Genomic DNA, 11,429 nt, shown 5'->3' with positions numbered 1-11,429 from the left:
GGATCATAACAAATTATGAATAACATTGAGAAGAATGGGAATTCTAGAACACTTAATTGTGCTTATGAGGAACGTGTACATAGATCAAGAGGCAGTTGTTGAAAAAGAACAAGGGGACACTGCATGGTTTAAAATAAATTAAGGTGTGCATCAGGGCTGTATCTTTTCATCATGCTTATTCAATCCGTATGCTGAGCAAATAATCTGAGAAGCTGGACTCTTTGAAGAAGAACGGAGCATCAGGGTTGGAGGAAGACTCATAAACCACCTGTGAAATGCAGATGACACAACCTTGCTTGCTGAAAGTGAAGAGGACTTGAAGCACTTACTGATGAAGATCAAAGACCACAGCCTTCAGTATGGATTACACGTCAACATAAAGAAAACAGAAATCCTTGCAACTGCATCAATAAGCAACATCATGATAAATGCAGAAAAGATTGACGTTGTTAAGGATTTCATTTTATTGGATCTGCAATCAGTGCCCAGGGAAGCAGCAGTCAAGAAATCAAACCATGCATTGCATTGGGCAAATTTGCTACAAAAGACCTCTTTAAAGTGTTAAAAAGCAAAGACATCACTTTAAGGACTAAGGTGCGCCTGACCCAAGCCATAGTGTTTTCAGTCGCCTCATATGCTTGTGAAATCTGGACCATGAAAAAAGAAGACCAAAGAATAATTGATGCCTTTGAATGATGGTGTTGGTGAAGAATATTGAATATACCATGGACTACCAGAAGAACGAATAAATCTATGTTGGAGAAAGTACAGCCAGAATACTCCTTAGAAGTAAGGATGGTATGATTTGGTCTCAAGTACTTTGGAAATGTTATTAGGAGGACCAGTCCCTGGAGAAGGACATCATGCTTGTAAAGTAGAGGGTCAGTGAAAAAAAGGAAGACCCTCAACGAGATGGATTGAGACAGTGGCTGCAACAGTGGGCTCAAACATAGCAACAATTGTGAGGATGGCCAGGGATGGGGCAGTGTTTCATTCTGTTCTGCATGAGGTCACTATGAGTCGGAACCTACGCAATGGCACCTAGCAACAACATCAACAACAATAAGTTGGAACCTAGTAGATGGCGCCTAACAACAACACAACAACAAAATCAGTAACATGCTTAGTGCCTCGTTCTACCTTCTAGTTCAGTGAATCATGCCTGGGGTCTTAAAAGCTTGCAAGTGGCCATTTAAGGCACAATTGATCTCTATTTGCCTGGAACAGCAGCAGAAGAAGTTGAGTTAGGACTAGGAGGAGGATATGGAATGTTAGCCTAATTTCCTCCATGAACAACTGCCTCCTTTGCCATGAGACCAGAAGAACTTGATGGTGTCTGGGTACCATTACCGAACGTTTTGGTAGAAGATTCCATAGAAGAATCCTGATCAAAAGAGGGAAAGTTCAGGACAGAATTTCAAGTTTTCATGGACTCTATAAGCCATGAAAGGTTGGATGAACCCCTGAAACTATTGCCTTGAGATAATCTTTAAACTTTAACCCAAAAATATCCCTTGAAGTCGTCTTAAAACGAAATGGCAGTTTAGCTTAACTAGTGAAGAATATCTGTGTTGAGCATTATGCTCTTTTAACAACTGACTATATGGGATCAAAGTGACAAAAACAACTGGAACGATTAGATAAGAATCTTAAGGAACAGTGACTTTATGTTATTGTGGGGAGGAACAACTCAGGAAAGGAGGGTGAGAATGGTTTCACAACTCAAAGAATGTAATCAGTGTCACTGAATGGTACATGTTGAATTGTTTTGCTTTGTATATTATCAACAACCACAACAATATAAATAAAATTATATATATATAAAAGGATTAGATTTAGGAATTGGTGAGCATTGATCTGGACCCCCGTCACTGGGAGATGCTCACTGATAAAACACACAAATAAGACTTGTTTTTGTTAGAGTTTGAGCTGATCTCTTTGCATGGGTCATTTATTTTCCCTGCTGGTAGCACATGCGATCCTGCGCTTTGTGTTTCAGTTGCTACAAGGGGCAGCATCCTCTACTTCCTCATCACGGAGATGCGCTTGGTTAATGAGATGTATCAGACTTCGCTGCGCCAGTTCCTGGGCTTGTTTGACCTTTCCTTAGCCAGGTATGCCTATACCCAGGAAGCCAAGCTGAATTCTCTATCTTTGGGCAAGAATGATGTCATTACATTTGCAATTTCCTTTCCCTTTGTTAGTAAGAGTCTTTTTTTTCCCCTTAAATCCAAGATTAGTGTAATTACTAATGTGTTAACACATCATTCTGATTTGTCATTTTATGCTCAGAGAAATCTCTACTAATCATGCATTGATAGATTTGATTCCTTTGGTTTCACGAGTTTCTGTTAAATAAGAAAATCCCCTAGACACCCCGAGTGCTAATGCCCTGCGGGTAAGACTGATTTACACAGTGTTGTGGACTCTATTGTTAGTTCATGTTGAGAGAATGCTTGTTATTTTACATTTCGCGGAGGCTTTCTCTTGATGTGGAAAAATAAGAATCCGTCCTCCAAAGTTGCTTATTCTCTGTTAAAGAGACATTGTTTTTGTAGACAATTGAAAAGGGCAGTGGAATCACCTGATTTAAATGTTTTCTTCTCCAGGTCTGTCAAGAGCCCAATTACGAGCAAGAGGATTGCTAATATCATTGAGCACATGACCTATGAGATTTATAAGTATGCTGCCCGAGGGTTGTATGAGGAGCACAAATTCCTGTTTACCTTGTTGCTTACACTGAAGATCGATGTCCAGAGGAACCGTGTCAAGCATGAAGAGTTTCTCACCCTGATTAAAGGTCACTCTAACAATAGAAAATATTGTACACAGGTGCAGAAGTAAGAGTTACTGGAAAGTTCTTTGTGGTGTTTTTTTTTTTTTTTCTGGCTATAGCAGTTTAACAAATTTCCTTGCATTTCATTTAAGATTGCATTGATGTGAGATATTTTATTTGTTCATTTATCCAATGAATGTTTATTGAGAACCTACTGTGTGCTGGAAGGGGTCCTGGTGGTACAATGGTTAAGTACTCAGCCGCTAACTGAAAGGTTGGCAGTTCAAACCCATCCAGTGGCTTTGAGGGAGAAAAGCCCTGGTGATCTGTTTCCATAAAGACTGTTGTTGTTGTGTGCTGTTGAATTGATTCTGACTCATAGCAACCCTATAGGACAGAGTAGAATTGCCTCATAGGGTTGCCTAGGCTGTAATTTTTCCAGGAGCAGATCACCAGGTCTTTTCTCCCATGGAGCTGCTGGTGGGTTTAAACTGACAACCTTTCAGTTAGCAACTAACTTCGTAACCATTGCACCACTAGGACTCCTTTCCATAAAGATAACGGCCTAGGAAACCTTACGGGGCAGTTCTGCTCTCACGTGGGGTGGCTATGAGTTGAAATCAACTCTGCGGCACCTAACAACAGCAAGAACTGTGTGCTGGAGCATGGAATAGGCACTTGGAATAGATCTGAACAAAACAAGAAGAAACTCTACCATTATCAAGCTTATACATATACATATATGTGTTGTTTTTTTTTTTTGGTGGAGTACGAAAATAATAAAGTAAGTAAATCATGTATCATGAGAGACGATAATAAATGGGTGAGAGGATTGCAGAGTTACAGCGTGTGTGGCACCGGGGAGGTTTAAAATTTTTTAATGGAGTGTTTAATGGGGTCTTAAATGGGTCGTGCAAATGGTTAATGTGCTCGGCTGCTAACCAGAAGGTTGAAGATTTGAGTCTACCCAGAGGCACCTTGGAAGAAAGACCTGGTGAGCTGCTTCTGAAAAATTAGCAATTAAACACCCCTGTGGAGCACAGTTCTACTCTGACACACATGGTGTCGCCATGAGTCAGAATAGACTCCATGGCAACTGGTGGTGGTGGTGGTTAATGGAACCATCCTCCCTGAGAGATTGACAGGTGAGGAAGGACCCGAAGGAGGAAGGGGAGTTGGCCATGAGTCATCTAGCGGAAGAACATTGGAGGCAGAGGAGACAGGGTAGATGCTTCTGGGTGGGAGGGTGCCTCGTATGATGGAGGGAAAGCAAGGCAACCAGTGTGGCCAGACAGAGTCAGTGAGGTGAATGTAGATGTCATCTTCTGGATATTTATTCCGCATATATGGAAGCATTGCTTATAGACACTTTCTCTGCCCCACTGGAACAGCACAGCCCGGTGAAAGGCTGGGAAACATTGATTCACTGTCACATTCCTGAGTGTCTGGAAAAAAATATTTATGTTCACATTGTGAAGATAATGCCAGGATCTAAATGGTTTTATCTATTCTAACTACTATGATAACCTTCTAAACAAAGCCTTTAAAGATGAGACACAAATTCATCTAGCTATTTATTTAAAATAATAGTCATTTATTTATAAATAAATATTTATTTTTCATACCTTCACCTGAAAAGTAGATTTATAGACCAACTTGAAGACCACCTCTCTGGAGGTAGTAGGAAAGGGATGTGGATGTACCCTCTGTGCTCTGGTTGCATAGGTCCATATTCATACTTACACAAATGCACTTTGATATTCTTATACATATACATATATATCTTACAGTAGCAACAAAAACTCATTGGGTTAGACTTGAACTTAGAAATGTTTGATTTATGGATGGTCTCTCTCTCTTTCTGTGTGTCTAACTCTCCCTCTTTAACTACATCTCACGTTTATTTTCCAAGTTTCCTAAATTGGAACAGATGGAAGATGAGTGATCTGGATACACACTACCTTAGACAGATACATAGGTACAGGAATTGCTTTCTTTAATGAACTATTAGTATGTTCCTGATTTCTGGCCTCAGTGACCCTGATCCCCAGCTGATGGAGTTTTCCTAAGGAAAAGTATTCCCTGACATCCTCAATTCAGACATGAAATGCATTTCCCCACAGAAATAACATTGACCACAGTGTCCAGGTCTAGTTGAGATACTGTAAAGCAGATTCCAGCTTGGCAGATAATTACAAATGTAGGCTTCAGAGTTAGGAAGACGAGAGTTAATATATAGGCTTTGACCCTTTCTTGCTGAGTGACATTGCCAAGCGGGTTATTTAATGTTTTTAAGCTTCAGTTTCCTCATCTGTAAAACAAGGATACTAAAATCAACATAGTATGATCATTGGCAATTACACATATTTTTATAAATTCTGGCATATAGAATATGCTCAGTGTGTTAGGCTGGGTTCTCTAGAGAAGCAAAACCAGTAAAGTGTGTAAATATATATATATAGAGAGAGATTATATCAAGGAAACAGCTCACATGATTGTAGAGGCTAGAACATCCCAAGTCTGTGGATCAGGGTAGAGGCCTCTCCCAAGTCACACAGCTGCAGAAGCTGGCAAGCCCAAGATCGGAAGGTCGGAGAGCAGGGCTCCCACTCACAGGCTGTGCAGATTGACGAATCCCAGGTTCGGCAGATAAGCTGGACAGCTCAAGTCCCAAGAACGGGAGATGAGACGACAGGAAGCAGCTGCAGGATCCAGAGAGAGCCAAAAGCCAGAACGTCTGCTTATATACAGATGCGGGTCACACCCCTAAGGAGACTCCCTTTCATCTGATTGGCTACTCACAGTATATTCAATCATGGGAGTGATTACATTAAAACACAGAGAATCATGGCCCAGCCAAGTTGACACACAATCTTAACCATCACAGTCCACCCCTTGTCAACTTGGCACATGTACACATTCCCTGAAACCATACATAATCTCTGAATAAAGACAATGAGAAAGTCATACTTGCGCCTAACATGATACAACTAACACGCGTACAATTGAAAACGTACTAGTACCATTTAAGGCTTACATTTTATAAGTGAAGAAAACAAAAATATTTGATGCACACATACAAAGTACAAATACTCATAACAATTACAGTCCCCGTTTCTGCAACTGGTCACTTGGCCGTAACTGGTATTTAGAACTACCTTCTTCCACTACCCATTCTGTATTTCCTTTGCCCTCAGCAAGCACCTCAGCTGGTCGTGGTTCTTTGCCTGGTGGGGTGACCCAAACCTTCATTCCTGAAGGGTCTGGGTCATTAGTAGTCATGTTGGAATTAGGTTGCTGTAGTTTTCCATTGACTTTAATCACAGGGCATGGTAGTACTAAGAGACGCCCCAAGGAATCTCCTGTATTCCAGACATACTCTTCTTTACCTCCATTATGTAGTATCAATCTGATTTCCTCTTGGTAATCAGGATCAATCACACCAGTAAGTATGGTAACTCCCTTCTTTGCCTGTTGAGCCAGAGGCATAAGGAGCCCAAAGTGGCCAGGTGGCATTCTTAACTTCCAGTTCAATGGAATCAGTGATGTGTCTCCAGGTGGGAGCATTCCTCCCTTTGGAACTAAGACCTCTAGGCTTGCAGAGCACAAGGTTGAGGCGACAGGAAGCAAAAATCTTGCAAGTGGGTCACTAGGGGTAATAGTGAGTGGCGCCACTCCCATTCTCAGCGAAAGATAGTTGTTATAATATCTTTAATCTGACACTTGTGTAGTTGGGACTGATTGTTTGAGGGATCCTTTGACATTCAACAACTATTTACAACACTGATTATGAAACAGTTTCAAAGGAGACTTTTGAACACAATTATATTGCTCTTTGATAGTTATGTTGGTGAAAGCATCCCTTTGACATGAACTCCCTCTTTGACATGAACTGTTGCTATTTAAACAGCAGCAGTGTTTTGATACTGGCCTTTCAATTTTCTCATCGCTATGAGTCAGAATCAACTTGACAGCAAAGGGTTACGGGTTAAGATGGGAATGGATCAGGTTAGATGAGTTTATAAGTCTGCTGTGGCTGTGACACATGATGATTGTGTAGTACAAGTTGTATAAACCTTTCTTTACAAATATGTATCATTTTTACAAAATATTATGATAAAAATCCAAAGTTATTTTTTTCCAAAACAAGAGTTTAAAGAATGACGGGAATGACATAATTCTCCATACTCTTGAGAAGTTATTTTGAGTTATTATTTTCTGAGCTGTGTATTCATTAAGAGTGCCCTTAATCTAGTACTACGTAATTTAGGAATATGTCCCCCTCCCCCTTCCCCATTTAAAACTATTCTTTGTGCCCACTGCACACTTTTGGAGCAGGAAAGATATTCATGACGTTGTTGTTGTTAGCTGCCTGTGAATCAACCCCTGCCTCATGGCTGTGCCATGCACAATGGAACAAAATGCTGGCCAGTCCTGCACCATCCCCACTGTGATCCATACGGTTGTCATTGGCTGCTTTTCAGAAGTAGATCAACAGGCCTTTCTTCCTAGTCCGTCTTAGTCTGGAAGCTCTGCTGAAACTTGTTCGTTATCATAGCAACACTCAAGCCTCCGCGGACGGGCAAGTAAGTGGTGGCTGTGCATGAGGTGCATTGGCCAGGAACTGAACCCTGGTCTCCTGCATGGAAGGTGTGAATTCTACCACTGAGCCACCACTACCCTCTTGACATAGTTACCCTCTTCTAAATAATGAATAATGCTTCGGCCTTCAAGCAACACCTTTTTATCTAAATGAATACCCTTTCCTTAATATTCTGGTTAGTACCTTATTCTTTTCAGTTTGTTGGAAAATGGACAGTTGCCAAGGAAATTGGTGCAACATTTATTCAACACAATGCCATTGTCTTTAGGTCTTTAACTGCTCCCTGCTGTTAAAACAATCTGTTTTGATTTTATGAGCTAATATTTCCATTGAAATGACTTCAAGGGCACACTTACTCCGTTGGAAATATGCTGAAATGGACTTGACAAAAGATAACAATTTAATAGTGTCCCTGGTACCTGCATAAAGTAGAGATTGGCTCAATAAATATCTTGAGTATTATTATCTGTTTATTACCTGATGTGTTAAAAAAAGGATTTTAAATGGATTGGTTATATGCTTTAATGATAATCCTAGAGATGTTTTACACTAAAATACTTCAAGAGCCCTGGTGGTGTAGTGGTTAAGAGCTACAGCTGCTACCCAAAAGGTGAGCAGTTCGAATCCACCAGCCTCTCCTTGGAAACCCTATGGGGCAGTTCCTCTCTGCCCTATAGGGTCACTCTGAGTCATTCAAGGATGTTATTTACTAAACAGTACATTTTATCCTATAGAAGACTTGGTAACTCTTTCTTTGACTTAAAATTAAAATATGATTGGTCAACCATCTGTTTTTTCTGAGGTGGGAAGCAATATCATTTTTTAGGTGCCATTTGTTTCATGATGTTGTGCAACTTATATGAGTTACATGTGCTTAGGTGAACCACCAGTGAAAAGTGAGACTTCAGTACCAAATGGGAATGTTTGTTGTGGTTGGATTGACCAAACATAAGTTATATGACACAGAGCCCTTGAGTTAGGTTCAACAGAGATGTAAATAATATATTGATTTATGGAATAGAATCTTTCAAACACGTGGTGCTGCTAACATTTGTAGATAAATTCTCTACTTAAAATCAGCTTGTGCTGACACTGGGTGATCCTTGCCATTGACAACAGACACTCATTTAGTGACCCTCTGCTATGTCCTAGACTCTGTTTTTTGTGCCTTACACATGTTGTCTGTCATCATCACAACACCTCGCTAGGTATTCGAAATAGAGACCCGGAGAGATGGCTCATCCTAGACCTTGGCAAAGTGGGGCTAGGATGGAATCCAGGGTCTGTCTGGCTCCATAGACATATTGTTGTTGTTAATTGTTGTCGAGTTGGCCCCCACTCATGGTGACTCCCTGTTCAGCGGAACTAAACTTTGCCTGGTCCTGCACGATCTTCATGATCTTTGGTATGCTCGAGTCCGTTGTTGTGACTGCTGTGTATTTCAAGTGACTTCCAACCTATAGGGCTCATCTTCCACTACTATATTAGACAGTGTTCTGTTGTGATCTCATTAGCTAATTTTTGGAAGAATATAGCCAGGCTCCTCTTCCTAGTTAATTGGTCTGGAAGCTCCGCTGAACCCTGTCCCCCATAGGTCACCCGGCTGGTATTTGAAATACCAATGGCATAGCTTTCAGCACCATAGCAACACACAAGCGCCACAGTATGCCAAACTGACAGATGGGTGATGGACAGCCATATTACCAAGTCTTAAATATGTTTTTTCCAAAATCATCTATTCCCTTATTAAACTTTAAAGCATGTCAATCACTATGATTTATACTTCGGAGCTTAACATGTCAGGGTAGAAAAATAATTATAACTAAAATATACTAAATAGATTGTTTTACAGTAAAAAGAAAAATATGATAATTAATAAGTTTAATTTTAAAGGTGGTGCCTCATTGGATCTTAAAGCCTGCCCTGCAAAACCAGCTAAATGGATCCTGGACATGACCTGGCTGAATTTGGTGGAACTCAGCAAACTTAGACAGTTTTCAGATGTTCTTGATCAGGTAACTTGTGCTTTGAATAAACTCATGATAATGTCATAGTAGGCAACTTTCTGATTTATCACTAGCTACAATATTTATGGAAGAGGGAGATTTTCTGATATTGTCACTCACAAAATGGTATTTCCTGTACTTGATCTTTCTCTCCACTCACCTTGACTCTGATAAAGGACACTCCAACCATTGTAGATGGGTCCTGCAGGAAGAAATGTGCCCAGGAAGATTAACTAGTGCCGTCCTGGGCCATAGGTCAGCATCACCAACTGGAGTTTCACTGGAGAAACAACTGATAGATTCGATCAGATTAAATAGTTAGATGTATTTAAGAGGCTATGCCTTCTTTGTAAAAATGAATTGAAATGAAAATGAACAGCCTGCCTCTGAATACTAACCTTCCATTTTTGCCTCTTGTTCCTCTCCCCTTGCTTCTTTTGTTCCACCATTATACTGCCTTAGTTAGGCATCTGATTATGAATCTAATGCAATACTTGGACTCTTATCTTTAGAACCTATTCTCCTTCCATAATAAGCCTGTTCTTGATGGATTGTGTATGTGGTGGGATCATGGAAGTTGAGTATAGAGAGTTGAATTAGGACAAGCCAGGAAACAGGTTCTTGAAAATCAAGTGACCAAACTAGAGAGAAGTCAGATTGACAGCAAGGTGACTTTATTTGGCCAAACTGAAGGCTCTTTTTGACCAGGAAATGTTTTAAAGTTGGTTCTTGAGACTCCCAACTTCACTTCACTTCAGTTCTGCCATAGTTTTGTGTCCTGGTTAGTAAGTACAACTGATGATGATGTTTGTTATTACTGTCATGTAATTGGAGGGAAAACCATTCTTTTGGGTCAGATAACTTTGTTTTGGGAACTGTTAATGCTCTCTTGCTTGCTCTTCCATGTGATGACCTTTTTCTGGTTGAGGCTGGTCTTGTTCTTCCCACGGGACCTTTGTCTGTTACTGAATTTGCTATCTTCTGGAGTTTACATCTTATGCCTGAAATCCCTCCACATTAGTAGTTTTTCATGATTGAAAGAGGTTATTATTATTATTTTTTTCTTGTATAATACTTTCTAAATGCACACCTGGAATGGTTTTTCCTTTGATTAAACCCTAAGCAATATTCTTGGGACTTTAATCAAAGGGAATATACCAGAGAACATAAGATTATATTTATAGGCCTTATTTGTTTGCTCAATGGTTTTTAGATGCTTGCCCATGTATGTTTGTCTCTCTTTGTTTTTGTAAGCTCCAGAGGGTAATGGGTGTGTTCTTTTCTTCTTTATCAGTTGCCTAAAGGTAGCAGGTGTCTGATCGTTCATGTGATGATGCTATTAAGTGGTATATTTCACATTACTCTAGATTAATAGAATACTGACCAAAAACCTTATCATTCAGTAATTCACATGTATTAAACATCTTCATCTGTGCCAGGAGTGGTATTGGGAAATGAGGAACCATAGGTGAATGGACTTGGTCCCTCATTCTGAGAGGATTGAATGGAACAAATCAGACTTCCTTCAAATTATGAAAATGAGTTTCCATTGATTTCTTCATACTTTACAAATTTCTTACCAAAAGAGCATAGGAGGGGTTAATAATCTAGGAATCTACCTATTTTGAAAGCTAGTGATAGGCTGGTGTTAATACAGACTATCTTCGGAGCGAATCACGTTTATTTTAGACTACCAGATGATTCAACACTAGAATATAAAAATAAAAAGAATAGACAAGGGATAAAATTCACATATTTCTGGAATTGTCAGAACATTTGATGAAAAATATCTGTGAACTGTTTCTGAAAGACATTTGTGTGGTGTGATGCATTTCTTTTCCATTGGTATTTTCAGATTTCAAGAAATGAGAAAATGTGGAAAATTTGGTTTGATAAGGAAAACCCTGAAGAGGAACCTCTTCCAAATGCCTATGATAAATCTCTTGATTGCTTCAGGCGCCTTCTCCTTATTAGGTCCTGGTGTCCTGATAGAACCATTGCCCAGGTAAGTGAGAGAGAGAGAGAGAGAAGGGAAAGGGAGGGA

The 11,429-nt window shown here is 40.0% G+C and overlaps 1 protein-coding gene across 1 annotated transcript in view; it reads left to right on the top strand.

Annotated features, from left to right (window-relative positions):
• DNAH5 (dynein axonemal heavy chain 5) overlaps positions 1 to 11,429 on the top strand; it is a 251,935-nt gene that overhangs the window by 202,687 nt on the left and 37,819 nt on the right. The window contains exons 67-70 of the mRNA XM_012557737.1: positions 2,000 to 2,114; positions 2,610 to 2,800; positions 9,273 to 9,394; positions 11,241 to 11,390. Of these exons, the coding sequence (XP_012413191.1) occupies positions 2,000 to 2,114; positions 2,610 to 2,800; positions 9,273 to 9,394; positions 11,241 to 11,390 (578 nt within the window). The remainder of the gene's footprint in view (positions 1 to 1,999; positions 2,115 to 2,609; positions 2,801 to 9,272; positions 9,395 to 11,240; positions 11,391 to 11,429) is intronic.

Source organism: Trichechus manatus, unplaced genomic scaffold, assembly GCF_000243295.1.
Source record: "Trichechus manatus latirostris isolate Lorelei unplaced genomic scaffold, TriManLat1.0 scaffold00116, whole genome shotgun sequence".
NCBI lineage: Eukaryota > Metazoa > Chordata > Mammalia > Sirenia > Trichechidae > Trichechus > Trichechus manatus.
The sequence above is the reverse complement of the archived record's forward strand: the minus strand, read 5'-3'. Positions and strand labels throughout refer to the sequence as shown.